At 34.1% G+C, this 20,722-nt stretch overlaps 1 protein-coding gene and 1 long non-coding RNA gene across 2 annotated transcripts in view; one reads left to right on the forward strand and one right to left on the reverse strand.

Annotated features, from left to right (window-relative positions):
• The window catches only part of LOC135846343 (adhesion G protein-coupled receptor L4-like), a 178,006-nt gene that overhangs the window by 15,509 nt on the left and 141,775 nt on the right, over positions 1-20,722 (forward strand). Inside the window, exon 2 of the mRNA XM_065365375.1 lies at positions 986-1,197. Coding sequence (XP_065221447.1) covers positions 1,031-1,197 — 167 coding nt within the window. The 5' untranslated portion in view covers positions 986-1,030. The remainder of the gene's footprint in view (positions 1-985; positions 1,198-20,722) is intronic.
• Positions 14,985-16,944, reverse strand: LOC135848212 (uncharacterized). The gene is made up of 3 exons (XR_010559333.1): positions 16,828-16,944; positions 16,644-16,742; positions 14,985-16,478 (listed from the first exon to the last, which is right to left on the reverse strand). It is a non-coding gene; the product is annotated as an uncharacterized LOC135848212 (long non-coding RNA).

A 20,722-nucleotide genomic window follows, 5' to 3' on the forward strand; every position in this document is an offset into this window, starting at 1 on the left:
AATCCTATCAGATCAGTTTGTTATAAGGTACTGATGTACTGATAGCCAATTAGCCACGAGTAGCCGCGAAATTTGAATCGTCCAATGACAGCCCTTGACATGAGTATTACTTCCATACCAAGCAGCCGCTCAGATAGCGCCCTTGTTGCGACAAAAACGCCCAATGTATTTTTAAATGAAGTTGCCAGTATTGTTAGTTGACAGTATTTGGTGTTAATGTACTTGTGTGTTCTTATGCTAAATGAAGGTACGATACCCAATCTTTAAAATGAGGTGCTATTCATTCCTCACTATTGTCTAATTATAAGTTGATGAAAATAATTACCTAATCAAGTTTTAAAAAAAAAGAAAAGCACTCTCCTGTAAAATTTCACTTTTTTGAGATGTAACCTTATTATTACCCCCAAGGTGCGATATAATCTCAAAATGTACGATTTCCAACAAATTTTGAGTTCTAGGCAGCAACTGATCTCACTCAGTTTAAAGCACTTCAATTTTATCCGTCAGTTTGTCTCATAGCCGAAAGGGTTAAACATCTTGAAATCATTCTTTAACGACCGAAAAGTGGCCAATTTTAACGCTCCCCCCTCTACTAGAAGAATTCAATTGTGGAAATTTCAGATCAGCTTCTTGTTGATTGCTTTATAATCCACAAAAATCTGAGGAATGATGGGACACCCTGTATACAAAATACGCACCTTATAAACATAGCTAGCTATGCAGGCAGGTACAAGTATCACTTCCTCGCGAGTATATATAATTTTCAAGCGTAGGTACATTCTACATTCTCTTTCTCTCCCCATCACGAAATACCTATTAAAGTGTTCGCCGCTCTTTATAAAGGGCGCAAGCAATGAGAAAAAATACTGGAAAAATTCCAGTTTTTATGAAATGCGCGCGTGTTAAACTTTAACCATTCGTTTGAAGCAACCATCACAGCCTATAAAAGTTTTTATACTTAATTTCGTTCTGTGTGCTTTTACAGAGACCATCGTTCGGCTTCAACACCGGCCCCGTTGGAATAACAAAAATGGAGAATTTTTATACCAAATACAACAGGCACATGCCAGATTTCAAAATGTTAACCAACCTGCCGAACGTGCAGCTTAATCGCGAAGAAGCTATATTATCTTTGATCGTCGTGCTAGGCAGTAGCATATCTTTGGTCGGTTTAATCTTCGCTTTCATCACGTACAGGTAAAGAAAAACTTTTATATACGAAAGCACATCTTAATTACGTTTATAAATCTCATACATCTTTATACCTAAATATATTTATAAAGTTTGGAGTAGCAGGCTTCTTTGCTGTGGAAACTGTACGAATTAATAATACATACTATAAGTTGCGTAATAGGTATACCTACGTTTTTACGAGCTGATCGTAATCTTTTAGCTGCTGGTAAGGGCAATACGTTGTTTTTGTTACCTCATCGTGTTTTGGATTGTTTGCACAGCAAAGATACCATTTTCGTGGTCTTCGGGTCGCCATCCCATCGTTTATAGTTTCTACATTCGTATAATTCATTCGTTAAAAGGTACCATAGTTAGTTAGCTATAGCTATATACATAGGTACAGTACCTATCTTAAATTCTAGGTACACAAAACATGATTCCTCCTCCCCCTCTTCCTCATCGTTTCATTCACACAAGGAGGATGTAACCTATATCTGCATATACTACTTTTTACCTACCTATATCCAGAGCTCCTTTTCACGTGCCACAATTTATAATTCCGCGTGACTCTGTTGTATATCTATACGCAAAATCGCAGCACACACAAACAAATGATTCATGAAATAACAACGTGCTCGCCACTCCATCCCACCTTTGCCCCCTTTCTTCCACCTCTCGACAACGAAAGTTATACTTACGAGTAAACTTTTTGCGTCATGCACCGACGAGTAGGTAATTTGTAAAGCTGAAGCGAAATGGTAAACAAATGGAGGATCCATTTGCTCGAGGTATACTCGCGAGCTTTTTACGTAGCTATATAGGAGACGATAACACGCTAAAAGGTGGTTTGCAAATTTAGACGGCCGCGGCCGTCGTCGAGACTCTATTCTTACCTACCCTTCGTGCAGTCAACTATATACTATAGGTACTTTAGTTACTAGGAAACAAACGGATGGCGAAGAGAAGAAAAAATACACCTCGAGTTGTTCTCAAATACTCGTAGTAGGTAATACGAAGACCGTGAAGAGCCTAAAGCCTACAACCGTAGCAGTCTTCCTTCCGAGTAATATCTACACAATTAAAAGTCGAATCATCTTTCTTAAAAAGGGTTTTAACATCGTAGGTACTCTAAGTTGTATGTATAACAGGAAGGGCAGAGGCAAGGGCAGGCATTCTTTTGAAAAACAGTCGCTGCGTGAGTGAACTGCAGGAATCTCTCGTAAATTCGTAATAAATGTAGGATCAAGGTCGTGGAATTTCGACTACTTTCATTTTTTTTAAATGAAAAAAAGTTTGAAACGCAGAAAAAAATGAAAAATACAAGATCGAATTTACAAAACTCATTATTTCCACTTCTTAAACACACTGAATCGACTTTTGAAAAACATATTTTTTCCAAAAAAATTTAGCCCATTTTCTATTTACAATTTCAACAAATCGCAAGAGCATTAAGAGGAGATGAAAATGTCACAAAAAAAATTCACTTCTTTAATAGGCTAATCTAAACTGTTGGTATAACAAATTCAACATGAACGAAAACCACTTATTACTCCATTAAAACGCAGCAATATTTCGGTTCGCGAATAAAAAGCTACCTGTGGAGTGGGCCTGACATATATTTTTTTTTTTTGAAAATTTCAGACAGTTTTATTCGTTCATTTAATGGCTATCGCAACGATGAACTACTTTTTTTTTATGAAGAAAAACATTTTTGTTCAAAACTCATGCGATCAAAGTAAGTAATGCATTAAAAAAAGAAGCACTTTCAAAAGTCAACATTCTAGCTATTAATTTTAAAAAGTAAAAAATATTTGTACTAATTTGAACACTTAATGTTTGCAAAAATATATATATTTTTTAATCAGTCAACTTCAAACTGTAAATTATGGAGAAAAAAACGTGGAAAAATTCTGCAAATAACTAGCAAATCAGTATGAAAATCTTTGCAAATCGCATTTTTCTGTTTTAATTCTTCCCTTTGAAAAATCTAGTTATTTTGGTGGTTTTTTTTCAAATCTAAAACTGTAAAAATTTAAAATTTCAGATAAAAAGATCGCAATAAAGATGATTTATTCAACAAAGTTTTCATAAATTCTTCTCCTCATCACTTTTTTCAGTACCTACGAACGAAACAAAAAAATTGCATTTTTGATGCATCCTCGAATCACTTTTTTTCGATACTCTGAAATACCTACGTAATTATTTTCAATGACGAAAGAAGGGTGGGCGGAGGGTGGGCTAATATCGATCTAATATGCCCAACCTTCAATTTTTACCACTTTTTTGAAGTCATTTTATAACTTGTTTCCACACAGGCTCCCTCAAAATTTGCAAAAAGCTAGCAATCAATCTACACGCTTTGTTTTTTTCAATGTCAAGAATTAATACCCAAGATTTTCCAGCTATTCAAAGAAAAATATCCCAAAACGTAACTGAATCACAGAATTCAATCTTGTCCTACCTTCAAAACTCAAAGCTCAAACCTTAATAGCAGTGCTTCGAATTTTTAGGCAGAGATAATTTTAAATGAGTTACTGAATCCATTTTTGAAATTATGTACTCAAGTATGGTAAATAAGTATCACTCTTGAAATGATGATATAATTTATTCGAATCCTAAAAAAAGAAATGCAAAGGAGCAAATAGAAATAAAACATAGGTACTTATGTAATAAGTACACTGGAACCTCGAAATTTTGAACTCCAAAGTGCAATTTCGAAATTACTTGGACTTTAAAATTCGAACTGGAACCGAGTGGAGAGGGGGGCAGAGTTCAGCAAGATTCAATAGAAATCAACCTCAAAAAAATCCAATTTGAAATAGGGACCAAAAAAATATAACCATTGAAACATTCATTTGGCATTAAAAAAACATTCAATACATTCACAAAAAAATTCTACACTAAATCAAATATGAAATTTAATGTAAATCATCCCAGAAATATGTATAATCACAAAAAAAACTTACCACAAAAAATCAATTTCAAATCATCACAAAAAATTCCCAAAATGAATCGTTATCAAAAAATTATGAATTCTAAATCACTGCAAAGAAATGTAGACATATTTTCAACCACAAAACAGAAGAATCTTTCGTAACCCCCTCCGCCCTCCTGTTCAAAACAAATCATTAGAATTGAACTCAACAGTACTTAAAATTCAAAAATAAGTAGATTGTGAAAAATGATTTCAAATCGCCACAATAACATTCATTTTTAAAATCACATTTTTTTAAAAAAATAGGTAGGCAAAAAAATTTGTAATACCAAAATCTACCACGAAGAAATCAATCAAAAATAATTACAACGAAAAAATTAATTTGAAATCAATGAAAATAATTTATTCAATTACCACAAGCAATAAAGGTAAGGGTACCAAATATCGACCACCTCCTTAAATCCGACCCCCCCCCCCTCTAACTCTCCTGATAATGCTACAAAATTTTTGGAAAGACATTTTTCTTATTCCTTTTTTCACAGAAAACGCGAATGAGACCAAAATCACCACTGTAAAGCCAAATGGTGAGAGAAATGATAAGCAAAAAACGAAAATCAGAAAGTCAACATTGAATTTTAAATTTTGTTCAAAGTGAGCTTAGTTTTTGGCGGATAAATTTTGTGTTAATCTTTATTTAAAGCTGACGACACTTGAACGAATAATTAGTGCTAATTATTATTTGGATAATTTCAACGGTGAGTTTTCAAATTTCTGGTCAACATTACTTTTATGAAGTGCCCTAAATTCGACCCCCCTCTCTCCCCCCCCCATTGTTTTGGCAATTTCAAGACTTTGTTTTTTGCTACAGACATGCCAAAAGATGAACCAAAATCGTAAGAAATGGACCGATGTTTCTGGTAAAATGTTTTAAGGTACTTTTATGTTGATATGTCAAGTAATAAATATCTGTTTTAATGTCTTTAGACTTTGATTTTGGTGTTTTTTTACTAATTTTTAAATTTTAACATGTTTTTTGAAGGGGTCGATATTAGGGTCACATTTTTTTTGATGAATGACCAATATTTCATAATTTGTGAAAACGTTAAATACTTTATATTCAGGTGTTTCCTAAGTAATAAATATTTGTTTTAACGCCTTCAGACATTGATTTCGGTGTTTTTTAAACTCATTTTTTGCATGTTTTTTTTAGGGGGTCAATATTTGAGTCACTTTTTTTTGTTGAATTTTCGAACTTTTTCGGAAAATGTAAAAAAAAGATGTCAAGGTATCATTTAAGCCATCACCAACATTTCCAGCTCAATTTAGCTGCGAGAAATTCGAAAAATAAACTAGGGGGTCGATAGTTGGTACCTTTACCCTTAAGTAATTCATTTCACCACAAAACTATTTAAAAAGAACACGAGAAACAACCGAACAAATGATCTTAATGGAGGTAAAAGCAGTTAAATAGCTCCAAAATAGCCCAAAACTGGAAAATTTAATCAACGCGACATACAACAACCTTCCACTCTCACATCACAAATGCAACTGCCACAAAAGATGCGCAAACAGATGCGCACTAAACTCATTCCTAACAAACGTTACGCTTTCTCCAAAAAAACAAGAACATTTAAACCGAGCTATTTACTCTAGGCAATTTACCAGCAAAGCTCATTTTAAGCTTTGTTTACACTCTGTGAATTGGGAAAATTCTAAATTCTCGATTCTCGCCTAAAACCGTATTAAATTCCACTCGCCATTTAACCATCGTCGCCTATACGTACAGAACAGATTCGGCGAAACATTATCATTATACCTATCTACCCTTTGAGTACACAGCCTATAGCCCATCATCGTAGGTCAAAATATCCAATTTTCGAGCTTCCGATGTAGAAAAATAAAAAGGGTGAACCTTTATCCCATAGTCACCAACGCTTATTACAATTTTCCTTTCATAGCCAAGAAAAACAAACTTGGAATATCTTCAAATATCCAAAGCACTTAAAATTGAAAGTACACAAACTGCACCATTACTCCTCTGGATGAAAACCTTATGAAATATTTTATAAACCCAGAAATTCCACTATACGATGAAGGGTATCTATATTTTTTTCATTTGTATAAAGTAAATACGCGTAAAGCTCGAGTTTCGATTGGATTTTTCGCAATAAATGCGCCGTTTCATTCGCGAGGATCCGGTGTAAAAACTTTGTCCGGCCGATAAGCGAATAAAACATGGTAAATACAAACAAGGAATTATTTTTAATAGTTTATCGTTGACCACGAATACACAATTTACATAAAATCCGAACAAATGAGGTGTTTTTTTTTACCCATACTTCTCTTCAATATAGATAGGTAGGTATGGTATAAGTAAATAAATAAAATATGGAGGTTTCTGTTTAAAAAAATACCACACGAGTCGTTTCATTCATATCTTACTAGCTCGTATACGTTTTTATATCGCGTTTGCAGTTTTTCAAAGCCGCGAAAAGGCGTTTTTATTACGAGTTTATGTGCCATCAAATTTCGACTTATCGTTGGGAATTTTTTTTCCACTCAAATACTACTTCAAGTACACATACACCAAATACCTATTCTGTTTAGTTTATTAAAGGCGTGTCCCATTCCCATGGCGGCTGACACTCACGAAAAAAAAAAATACTCGTAACTATCAAAAAATAAAAACGATATCATACATACTAACGATGAACATTTCAGTTGCTATGGAAAAATTGATTCGTACAGTAATACAGAGTAATTAATTATACAATATTCACAATCGACTAATATACATCATCATTTTCAAAAGCTTTTACCTCGTTCGAATGCCATTACATCGAGTAAATTTTATCGATTTCGGTGGATATAATTTACTTAATTAAAAAATTGCCAATGTTTTATACACCATGCACGGTTAGGTACTCCAAGTACATACGTAGGTATACCTAGTTACCTATCCATTTTCACCAGCAGTTATTACCTATTAAAAAAGCAAACAGAAACTTGTCAATTGTGAATCGAATACAACTAAAAAACATTCTCCAGCTAGGTAGGTACCTATTCGATTAGGTATATTGAATATAGTTTACAGGTTGCCTTCTTCGTCGCCTTGTTTCATACAAATACGCAGATATACGTACGAGTGGTATACCTTTCTAAAAGGTAATTTTCGACGTGGCTAGCTAACACTAAAACGCAATTGTTTTCTGATAACCAATTTAACAGCGTGAAATGTACAGATACGAAGCTATTTATACGGTTTCCCTTTCTCATTTCCCCATATCTCGGGTATCAGAGCAATTACCTCGATAGGTACCCAGTACCTACTACAATTGTTTCTCTATTTCTTGGCAGATACTACTTAAAATAATATTTCATCGATAGGTATCATAACAACGTGATCAAGTGCTATAGCTTACTTGAAAACAACAAAGCGATGGGAAAAATTTCACCTTTGGGAACTGAAATCAATATACGCTGATCTGAGCAATATTCTACTTTAAAAAGACGGTTTATTGTTATTTAAATGGTGATTCTACAAATAAAGGTTTCGCGTAGGGTGTTTCTTTTTTTGAAATGTTTTCCAAAGGTTTCTTTCTTTTTCGGCAAGGGTTTTCTTTCTTCTTTTATTCGTGTAAGTTGACCATTTATTGTGAAATTTTTCGCGAGTAAGTAGCTATGAAATTTTTCTTATGGTTATTTAAAGAGAAAATTGAAATGGAATTTAATTAAGAAATTGCGCGAAATACGAGTACGCGTCGTCGTCGTTGCATTATATGTAAATAGAAAAATTCTTTAAAACTACATTAGTAGGTATTTGAAAAAGGAGAAAAAAAATCACGTCAAATGCAGAACTAGATCCAGACAGACGTTTTACACAGATCAGCAGAGAAAAAAAAGCATTAATTTGAGAAAAAATGGTACGAATGAAAGAATATTAATTTTAGTTGAAAACAATTATTTTCATTTTTTCTCTCAATTGTGTCGTTTAGTTTATTATAAGTTAACACAAAAAATGAGCTTTATTCAGAAATTACAGTACCTATAGGTAATTTAAAGACCTCTGCCTCATCCCCCTGTAAGTACGACTAGAGAGTTCAACATTTTTCTGGATTGTCTCCCACTCGAAGTAAGTAAACTTCCTTGCCAATTTTCGTCAAAAATCCGAAAATTCCAATGTACATACGAGATGTTTGAAATGTGAAAAATGTGAAAATCAGCGAAAGGTGCAAAACATCAGGGAATAGTTTTCAGACTTTCAAGTTTCAATCGCTTATGGACCCAATGAAAAATTTGTGCACTTCGAGAATTTTTTTATGAAGGTAAAGTCTCCTCTGCAAGGAGAATTTTAAATCGTGGATATTTTTTTTACTTCATGACAAGAATTTAGGCACCTAGATGATTCTGAATTTCGAGAATTCATCTGGATTTTTTTCAAATTCTTAAAAATCAGACAAATGATTAGAGATTCTGACATGATATTGAAATGCGAAAATTGCTCCTTTTTTTCATGTTTTTAAAAGTAGGAATTCTTCGTGAAATCACGTTTCTTTAAAGTTTTTAAAACTTGGGCAAAATTGGAAAAGTCTGAAATATATTTTTCTCAAGGTCATTGACCCGTCTATCTGACCTCTTGAGGTTGTCTGAATGCCTGTTTGGTGGTCCAAGGTCGTCAGCTGTCTGCCTGTCTGTCTGTCTGTCTGTCTGTTTGGCGTCTTAAGGTCATTGACCTGGCTGTCCGGCTTCTCGAGGTTGTCTGACTAGCTGTTTGTCTAGTTTCTCGAAGTCATGATCATTTACCTGTCAGTATGACTCTACAAGGTCACCTGTTCGCCGGTCTTTTATTACTTATTACGGCCATTGACCCGTCAGTATGGCTCCCCAAGGTCGCCTGTCTGTCTGTCTGGTAATCCAAGGTTACCTGTCTGGCTGGCTGACAGGCTTCGTGAGGTCATTGGCCCGTCTGGCTTGCTATTCAAGGTCGTTTATATTCCGGCTCTTGGCCTCTCGACGTTATTCACTCACTCTGTCTGATTCATGAGAATTTTTTCCAAGTCTTCAAAAGTCTGACATAATGTCTCAAGAATTTATTGAGATTTTTCAAAAATAGCATGCAATTCAAATCACGAAAGATGATTAAAATTTCAGCAAATTTGACTACATTCATGTAGAAATTGCATAAAACACTATTACCTACGAAGAGGAAGAAGATTTTATTGATATGTGTTTTTAGTACAAGTAAAGGTTTCATAGAAACAGCACATCTATGCATTCATTTAAAAAAAATTAATTCCGGCAAATTAAATTTGGACTGGTCTTTCTATTGTTAGTTAAGTACTTATTTTTTGGGGGCACGTTAATTCTCGGCGGTTCAAAGCCCAAAATTGTCAAAAAGTATTCATTTCTGGTAAAATCATTAAAAAAGATCAATTTTTATCAAAATTGTCAAACAGTCCTGTTCTTGCTCAGATTTCCCAAAAAAGTTCAGTTTTGGCAAAATTGTCAAAAAATTCTGGTTTTTTATCAAAATTGTTAGAGAGTGTGATGTTCTTTGGTCAAAATTCTGACGAACTATTTTTTTGATAAAATGGTCAAATGATCGTAATTTTGTCAAAATTTCTAAGAAATTAAGTTGTGCTTTTTTGCCAAAACGTCCACATAGCATTGATTTTGTCTTGCCTGTCTAAAAAGTTTTCTCTTTGTTTCGAAGTCCTGGAATATACCTACGTGTCAAAATGATCGAAAATCACCAAAAATTGATGAATTTTCTCAAAACGTTTAGAAAATAACATAGGAAAGTCGTCAAAACACAAAGAACCCTTTTTCCACATTTTTCTTCATCTTTCCTCTTCCTCTTCCAGACAAGAAATCCTAAATTTTTTTAAAAGTACCTATCTAAAGTTTTTTGGAAAATTTTTAAAACTGTAACCTCTTCAAATACTATAATATTATATATACTTATCTTGTTCATACACCCAAATCCGAAATAGAGCCGAAATTGGAAATTTCGAAAGGACACACAGTAAAACATCAATAAGGGTTAAAATATGAAAGTTCAAAAGTAGGCTTTTGACGGATTACCATCGGTCAGAGAGAAGAAAAATTTGACGCAATGAAAAACAACAACAATAAATATTAAAAAGCCAATACATTCGAAAACGTTATACGATAAGGGATTTCCCGTTACGTGATATATTTTCAAAAGCGGCGTAAAACTTAAGGCGAGCTTTACCGTCATCGTACATTTTTTGAATCTGTAAACAGTTCCCGAGGTTTATTTCTTTCGCCAAGCAGCCTTAAGACACAAGGCAAACAGACACACACACACACAAAAAAAATACTCCCTGAACTTTCTCATCATGCAAAGTACATATCACGAAGTCTAGTAAGTAACTCGATTCTCTTCCTGGAGGAACTAGATAGGTACATACTTGCAGATTATTTCGCACAAACATGGGAAGGGTTAAAGGGGAAGATAATAAAGACGAATATTACGCGTAATTTTAATTTATCACAACGTGCCATTTTTTTCAACGTTTTAATTTTACGCAAGCAAGCGTAGCAAACGCGTTGCCAACGAACGAGCAACGAGGAAAAAAACACCTAACGTAAGATAATTTTTTATCCTGCAAAAGAAAATATTAACGTTTGACGTAAGATTGATGCTGATTGATTGAGGCGTGCGAGGGTTTATTTAACGAAAACTCGCCATTTTGTTTGTAGTGTTAAATAATTTCCGAGACAGAGTAAAAATTACAATGGCATCGGCGTTTCGTCGCTCGTGAAGGAAACTTTTCCGCAGGTAGACTGAACATAAATTAAATGCCGCGTTCGGAACGTTCGTTCGGTCCTTTTCCGAATCTTTTTGTGCAAAGGCAAGAAAACTTTCCAATAGTCTCGACGACAGTGAAAAATGCGACGTTTTCGCATCCAACCGCCTTAATCAAGCTTCCAGCTCGTCTCGTTTTCTTCCTCTCGTCTCATCCGTGACATTTTAGTCGCCTACGTTCGAGGGGAGGGGGGTTGATTAAAAAAGTATTCTATTAAAAGGTGAAAATCGTCAGTTCAAGTCTAACAACGAAGTACGACTCCACAATTTCCACCGATAGAAGAGAAGTAAATTGATTTCAAAAATAATAATTTCCCGGATATTTCTGCAGATGAAATTTCCAGCCTGTTTTCCTCTCACATTTCATAACCCTTTTGCAAGAATACAAATTCGGAGTTTTGTAGAGCGAAGATTGCTCGAGATAAGTCGTATACTTCTTGCTGCCTTCCTTCTTCAAAAAAAAGTTTAAAAATAATGCTACAAACCTATTGAAGAAATTATTCACTTTGGCTCGTTTTTCTCAAAAACAAAAAAAAAATTAAATTTCATGTAGGTACCTGTAATTTTAAAATTTTCTTTTTAAATGGCTTTCTTCGCAAATCCAAAAATCAATTTCAGGACCAGAAATTTTAGTTAAAATTTTGGTTATGGGAGGTTTTAGGACTAGGTCATTCTATCTAGTATCTAAGGGTGGAGGCACTTATTATGGACCACTTTTTTTTTGGAGGATTGCCATTTGAAAACTATGCATGGGGAGGGGGGTAGAAACCTCCACAAAGGCTTGAAATGAAGCTCCATCCTTCTGCTAACACTGTACAAAACTTCAGGGGTGAAGGTCAACTTGAAGTATGTTTTTTTTATTGTTGAGTGATGAGTATCAAAATGACAGTTCGAAATTTTGGATGCCTAATATGGACCACTTATGAAATTTTAAAATAAACATATGTAGGTATGTACTTTTACATTTTTCAAAACATCATAAATTATTTATTTGTAGAATTGAACAAAAAAATCTATTCTAAGCAGAGCAGGTCAATTTTGAATATTTTTTTAAAAATTGTTGAATGACAAGTGTCAAAATGGCAGTTCAAAATTTTAGACGCCTAATATGGACCACCTATAGAATTTCAAAATAAACATATTTTTACCTTTCAAAACATCATATTTATTAGTAGAAATGAATAAAAAAAAGTATTTTAAGCATCCCCCTTCAAATCAAATCAAACCAAATCATTTATTGCAGTAGACAGCTTTAGCTGTATTTACATGTCAATAAACTAGATATTAATTTTAACATATTAACATAGTACTACTGGAGGGGAAAAAAGTGAATTGAAAATACAGATAGGTAATTAAATTATACAAAGTGTTCAGAAATACTCTTTTGTGAGATATGTTTAAAATGAGGGGAAAAAAGGGAAAAAACAGAAAACCACAAAAAAGGGGAAAAAAATTAAAACGAAAAAAACACAACAGATTATAAGATACAGCTCATGAAAACACAGTAAAATACCCCTTTGGTGAGAACAGTAGTGAGTTTGAAATGAAATATCATTAAAAAAATAGTAATAATAATAATAAAGATTAAAGAAACAACAGATTATAAAAATTACAGTAAGAAAACAACTTATTAGTCTAGCTGCAACATTTCTTCCGCTGTAAGAAATGATGAAAATGAGTAAAAAATTTAATATCACAGATGGTCCATATTAACGCACCCCATAAAAAAACTTTGCAACAAAAATTTCTGTACATAATAAAGCCTCCGGAATGATGTTGTTAGTTGTTAACAGGTTTTTCTTATCAGCAAATTATTGAAATTATTCACATCACTTTCTAACAAGTTTATTTGAAGCGATGCTGTTAGTATCGCTTTGGGTATTGCTATAACTATCACTTTTGGATACTGATTCACACACACCATGCTTATATACGCTGCATACTGTTAGAATGTCAGTGTACCTGTTGTAAGTCAATAGTGAAGGGAGGGACACCACACTTATCAGAAAGTGTGCGCCAACAATTCATATACCATTCATGCATTCATACAACAGATAACGATTTTGTTGGTGATGCTAAGCGATGCAAAAGTGATACTGACAATGAGATAATTGTTTTATAAAAAGTGATTGTAACAACTAACAGGTTTGGGTTTCATTTGGTGATACCGATTACTATAGACTATAGACACTGGACCTGCATACAAGACAACCAACTGGCAGCCATCTTGGCAAAATATCCTGTGTAACACCAATTTATCCCGCTGGGTGCTCTGCAGTGTTGTAGTCAATTTTGCAGGCAACAGGGAAAAGGGAGGGTTGTGTAGTCCGCGAGGAGCTCCTAACTGCGCGCGCAGCCAGGAGTTCCTCACGGACTACACAACCCTCCCTTTTCCCTGTTGCCTGCAAAATTGAAGTACAGCGCTGCCAAGAGCACCCAGCGGGATAAATAGGCGTTACTCAACTTTTCTTTACTATTTCCATTCCCCTCGGCCTGCAGTTGGTTGTCTTATTCCGCAGGTCCAGTCGACAGCATATCACCCTGTATATCCTCAAAATAGTGAATAGTGATCTATAGACTTTAAAATGTCTAAATACCAATTTTTTATCTGGAGGCGAAAATGACCACATCCATACACGGATAGGTATACATTTTAGAGCAATCATGGCATCGCCAAAATCGCCACCAGTAGTTTCAAACAATGAAAACAGTTTTTTTCACCTCCGAATAAAACTTACACCCTCTTGATGTGCTCTCACTAATTTTTGCATGAGAAGCCTAATTTTAAAAAGAACACACTCGTATGACGATTCTTAACATCAGAGATGAAAACGCCGTGTGTTATAAAGGAGGTGAAAAGTACTTAGTTCACCTATTTATATATTTTAACAAAAGTTGAAAAATACATTAAAAGCTTTTTTCAGTGTCTCAAAACAGTTTTTTGTAAATTTCTCAGCAAGTTTTGACTTTACAGTTGTAATTTTTGTCTCATTTGTCTTTTTAGTAAAAAATACATCATAAAACATTTTTTCCTGAGAGATTGCGCCAATTACCGACGAGATCTGGCGCTGGTCCATATTGCGGACTGGTCCATAATTGGTGCCCTTACCCTTAGTTCAGTTTTGTTCAAACTGCAGGAGTTAGAGAGTGCCTGCTCATGGTTCAGTGGGTTCACTTGTTGAATTTTTTTCAATTTTTTTCAACAAATAATTTTTAAAAATTTTGTGGCACCGATTTTTAAATCTTTTTTATTTTGTTTCTTGATTTTAAAATTCAAGTTTTCTTTAGGTAATTTCCTGTGATGAGGTGTTTGAAAAACATTAATTAATTAAATGTAAAAAGAGGAAATTTTACAAGTTCCACTGGAGCAATCCAAATTTTGAAAAATAATTTTAGATTTTCCGCTGAGAAAAGTTTCGAATGTGTTTGCAGGCACCTTCCATACTGCCATAAGCAGCATCAGTTGCAAATTCAAACACGTAAATCTAATTAATAATACACAGACGAGAATTTTAAACAATCGGACGTATACTATAATCCACGTCTAGCACCGAAATGAAAACAAGGCGTTGGTGGATCTTACTGGAAACACACGAAGGGCAAAAGTACCTCTAGTTACTTACCATGGTCGCGAAAAGGTTCGGCGAAATTTCAAGCTCGCGTAATACTAATTTAAAGGCCGGGTACGAGTTCGGTACAAACACCAACTGTAAATCGGCTTACAGTTCATTATTAAAATGTAACATCACGAATTCGATATTCTTCTTCCTCATTTATTGGCAGTTATTTTCAATTTCACCGACTTGAACCGTATCCGTATACTTAATAAGTGGAATTTAGCGAGGCAACCGGCTTTTGTAATTTATTCCGAAATGAATATTTATTCGCAGATCCTTTCTTTGGGAAATGGAACGTCCTTCTTCCTCCTACAACTTGAAATTTAGCCCCATTGAATGTGTTCTCAATCGCGGGTACTTATTATTACTTTCATATGTCCCCCCTTTTTTTATGATAAAATTTACCCTCGTTTCGGAGCTTCTTTTCTATACCCACCTAAAATATTGTTATAAATAAGACCTATAAATATACTTGTTACATGAGTAAAAATAAACGAGGCTCTGGCATTTTGCGAAATACCCGAAAAATTGGCTTAGCCAAAAGGGTTCCTTTGAAGCTGAGCGATCTCTTAAGAATCGTGTAATTAACTCATCATTGTGCTTTAATTAAGAAAAACAACAAGATCTATGAACTTTATAATAAATTTCATCCGTTTTCGCAAACAACAGCGGCGCGCTGTGTTTATAAATTCGCGTAACGTGCTCCCTAAACGTGCTGTAGGGTTGAAGGGTTAAAGTAGATGTCGAGATCTTTGTGTATTTATACGCATATCATTTGTACTATACGTATAGCTTTGTCGTTTTCTCCGCTGAATGCTATTTTATTGTATTGCCTCGAGCCTCGAGTGTTTGAGGAAGCGCAGAGTCATCGTTGTTGGAGATATTATTTGAAGATTTCTTTGTCGTTTTTACCCTGTTTTAAATACTATCTCGTCTGTTTTTCGGTTATTTTCAAAAAGGTTTTCTTAATGGTGGTGTCATTTCTAGAGCAAGAGGTTGATTTATGGGCTGCCGTTTGGACGAAGAAGGGTGGTTTAGAAATCACACGTAAAAATGGTGGAAGGAAAAGCCATCTTCTTCGAACGGCGAAAAAGTTGAGGTAATTTGTATCAATTCGTTAGAAAGTTGATAATTTTTCGCTGAAAGTGAAAACGTGCATGGGCTTTATTTTACTCGATTTCTCTTTTTGGTCGAATTTTCTTTAAGCTTATATTCTTCGACAATTCGAAACAAAAATGACGTCGAGTTTTCCAAGGTTTTAAATCGCCATTAAAAATATTATGTGCACCTCTAAAAACGTTTACCTACAATTTATACATAAAAACAAAAACAAAAAATTAACGTAACAAAATTTCCAGCAAAGACTTCTTGATCTATGTAATGTACACTAACACTATTTCAAAAAACAAGTGACCATGAATAAGGCACGGACAAACTCGATCATGTTCTTGTCATATTCGTGTGCACTAAATGCATCTGACACTTCCTTGGCATTTTTAAAACCTACTCGTATTATGCCATCATTAACACCGAATATCCTACTATCACAAACCTTACACCATAATATTGCCATACACCTGATAATTTCGTGATCCGTTGCAACTGAATGTTCCATTTTCAATTCCTTCTTCAAGTTGTGAATATCTTGATGAACGAGGTAGCCTTCTTTCGCATTCGTAACAATGCGATAATACCTGACATACGCACTCTTGTAATCTGCCTCCTTCCTACCCCTAAAAACGGCGGGAATATCCAATAAATCGGTTCTGTTTTTGTCCATCGTCACAAACGGTGTTTGTCCAATAGTGGTAAATCCGTATGTGGGATCAAACAAAAGACACAAGTTTTCTAAATGATCGCGAATGAAATCTAGTACAATTAATTTTCTTGCGAACGACATTTTATCATTTTCTGTTTTATTCTGAAAATGAATGAAATCAACATTGCTAGTCCATTATGATGTTTCATATAAGATTATCGAGGTCTACTCATACAGAGAAATTTTGAAAATTTCCGACCCCAAGTGCAAGAAGCTTGGCACTTTGACATGGAATTGTTTTATAATGAATAAAGAAATAACTCTTACCAATTTTTCTTCTAAATATTCTACTTCCTTGTTCAGTTCTCCTAGTTTGATCAAAGCGGATGAATAGTTCCATTTATTCTCAAATAGTCTCGTCCTCGTCTGGAAAATAAGAATTTAAAATTTCCTCAGCATACCTAACATACATATGTAAATTTGCTAAATATGTAGGTAGTTGTGTAGGTACTGGAATTGCTGATCCCCATAAATATAATGGAAAAACAATCATCATAAACAAACAGGCAGGTTTCATTTCGCTATTTATTAATGCATCCACAACTTAAAATATGTAAGTAACTTTTAGGAATACTTGAGTAAGACTATGAGTACCAGAGTATAATTAAATTCAAGACTCATCTCTGGTGATAATTTTTCGATAAGATGTAATTTTTTTTAGTGATTATCGATTAAGATTATTTATAGGTTTCAGAAATTAGCATGATCAAGTTTTATTAGGCCAATCAACATAATCACGGAAGTATAATTTAGAAAGTAATATCAAATAAGTAAAAATCTATTCAGCTGTTTTTTCTGTATACGACACGAGTGTTTGAAGATGGCGAAGAATTTTACAAAAATGAAAAGATGAAGCTAAATTGTAGCTTCGCGAATTCTCACCGTAGAAACTTCGTTTTAGTCTCAAATGAAAGCGCTTGAAAAATTAAGAATAGGTATTTGCTTCTTTGAAAATTTTCAAAATAATATACGTTTTCATAGCAAAATGTGTTGGCGGCATAGAAGTAACCAAGTACGGACCTTTTGATGTGCGAGAGTTGAGTTTGAGGAATTATCCGCATTGGTTCATTTCGCTCAAAAAAATTCATCCTTCATGAAGAAGTTGGGTCATTCCACGTCGATTGGACCAAGAAATGGTAGGTGGGTTCGGCGATTTTTTTGAAATTTTTCCTGTGGAAAGACCTTTTGAAGGGATGACCAATGGCGCATATCGCAGCCCTCTAGCCCATTTTTAACGGCAGCCAGGGGGTGTCAAAGTTCTCAATGAACATAAAATATCATCCATTTCAGCAGTGGATTGCTCGATAACTGCGATACCTACCAAAATGGAACTTTTTCCCATAGTTAGAGGTTTTGAAAGGCTTTTTGGTGATAATCATAAAAATCAGTGTTGCCACTTTTTTCGTACAAAAAATTAGCTCAAAAAGTTTCGAAACGTAGGTTTCATATCGTTCCGACTCTCAAAAATTCTGAAAAAAATATTTTTTTCAACAAAATAATATTTAAAAATAGGGGTCAAATAGGTCAACTCTACCAATCAAAACTTTTTTTCATGTTTTAAATCAAAAAATCGCATTTTTTCGCAAAGTTTAAATTTTTTAAAAATCAACTTTGTTACATGTTACCATCCCAATTTTTTAATATGTTGTTCAGCATGAATAGTTGTCCATAATATATTTTTTTCAGAATTTTTGAGAGTCGGAACGATATGAAACCTACGTTTTGAAACTTTTTGAGCTAATTTTTTGTACGAAAAAAGTGGCAACACTGATTTTTATGATAATATCACCAAAAAGCCTTTCAAAACCTCTAACTATGGGAAAAAGTTCCATTTTGGTAGGTATCGCGGTTATCGAGCAATCCACTACTGAAATGGATGATATTTTAGGTTCACTGAAAACTTTGACACCCCCTGGCTGCCGTTAAAAATGGGCTGGAGGGCTGCGATTTGCGCCATTGGTCAGCCCCTCGGGAGGTCTTTCCACAGGAAAAATTTCAAAAAAATCGCCGAACCCACCTACTACTTTTTGGTCCAATTGACGTGGAATGGCCCAGTTTAAAAATCACCCTTGCACGAAGCAGTTTTTTTTTAATTTTTAAAATTTTCAAAAATCATTCACAAACCCAAAAATGACTTCAGGCTCTGAAATTTTGGTTACGAGGGTTTTTGGAGACGTTCTTTCGATCTAGCTTATTTCTGTTCAAATCGAGAGTGCCAGTTCAAAATGCATAATATGAGAAAACCCGGTCTAAAAATATGTCTTGTTTTTTTCAAGAATGTCTTTTAGAGAATTTAACCACTGAAATAAGTATGAATACTCTACATGGATGTTACCTACCTTCGAAATAATTACTTTTTGAATTCCATTATTCAACTATCTTCACCTCACTTCACCTACTTTGTGACTTCGAGAGTGAAAAATGAAAGTTCAGCAACAGATGATATCCAAATCAAGCAACTAAATTAATAATATTTGTGCGTTAAAGAAAATCTATTTTTCAAGCTGCATCATCCAGATAGCAGGGGAAACGAAGTAATCGATGTTAAATCCAATTTATAAGCATCGAACAATTTTTTGCTTTCAATTTTGCTCGAACGTCTTATTCAATTCGGCCGCTTGTCCTTCTTCGCGCCATCACTTTTCTTTCGTAAATAAACATTCAATTTTGTTCAAGAATAGCCCAATTTTGAAAAAAATTTCTCGAATGAGATTGCAATAAAAAACATTCTTGTAATATGTACCTGCTTGTTTCACAAGATGAAATTTTTTGCCCACAACAACACAAAAGTTTCTACATACATTACATGAATTCCTAACTTGGAACATGGTGTTCTAGATCCTAATAAAATGTAAATACGATTGGTTTCCCTTTCAATGCATTCTTATCAACAAAAAAAAAGAAAGTAAAAAACTCGATAAAAAAATAACGTTTTCGCTTCAATAACTCCTTTCATCTTTTATACTACATAGCAAAATTTCCCCTATCGACGAGTAAAAATAAAACTTAGTAGGTAGTGGAAAGAAAAATCCTCATTAACTGTACCTAACCAATAACATTATTTTGAAACAATAACTTTTAAAAGTTGTACGCGTTCATTAAGATTCAAATTTTACCTTATCTTTTGGACATTGTTATCGTAAATTTCCACTTTTTGGTTTTAATTTACGTGAAAATATATTTAACCGAGCTTACTGAAAATTTTACTTTCATTTTCGTGTAGGTTCTTAATTACTGAATAAAAACAATAAGTGCTTACTAAGTAGACTCAAGTAGGTAAATAAGTAACTACAAAACAAACACGTGTACATCACCTCCAAATAATTATTTAGGAAAGAAAAGAGAATCGATTTTGCACGATCATTCAACCTTGTAATTATCGCAAACAAACAATTCCGAAAAAAAAGGAAAACAAGAAATACCTTTTTAGGTAATTTGTTCATTCGTACCCCCTACCCCCTCCCGTCATTCCTTAAGTTCTCGTTCTCTATCATTGACGACATTTGAAAAGAATGGATTTTCCAAAACAAAAAAAAGATGAAAATACCAGCTAAAATATTTTGCTAAATAAGTGGAAACTTTTCACGTCAACAAGTAAAAGTATAACTTGAAGAAATTCACGCGAAAATACTTCTCCAGCGAGGTCTATCGAGTCATTGAGTCGTCTTCGACGTATTTTTCCTTCCGCCGGTAACTTTTTCCTGGCTCGTTCGTCGTCATAATAAAAACGTCATTATTATCGATAATAAAATTTCAACTCCTTAAAAACGACGTTAAAAATTTCCCGTTAGCAATTTAGAATTTCCAAATCGAATTACATGTGTTACCCTGCTCCGAGTCGAGTCACTTCAACATAAACATCCCAAAGATATAATAAACTTTTAATTCGAACCGTATATATAAAGGGTATTTTAACCATGTAACGTGTGTTATTTCGAGCAAAAATAAGGCAAAAAATATCCCTCCTGCCTCGTAAAACTTCTCACACAGCACAAAGCTAACTCTGCTAGACTAGATGGTGTCGAGAAACAACAACAACGACACACACACACACTTGAAAGGAAACTCGCAACAGAGAGAGGTCGTTGTAATCGTAAAATAATATAGACTTTCGTTAATTAATTAAAACTTTATGAAAAGTTTGGATATTTTTATGGGTTTTGTTTTCTTTCATATATATATAATAATAACTCTCATCATTAAAAAAGTTTGCCAACCGTTGCGGCCAACTTTTTATCATCGCGAAACTGTACTGTACTACGCGAGTTCGAATATTCTTGTAAACATTTTTCATGGTCCCCGATAACACGAGCGTAAGTTTTCGCATATTTTATAATTTTTTCGCC

This window comes from Planococcus citri, chromosome 5 (assembly GCF_950023065.1).
Source record: "Planococcus citri chromosome 5, ihPlaCitr1.1, whole genome shotgun sequence".
NCBI lineage: Eukaryota > Metazoa > Arthropoda > Insecta > Hemiptera > Pseudococcidae > Planococcus > Planococcus citri.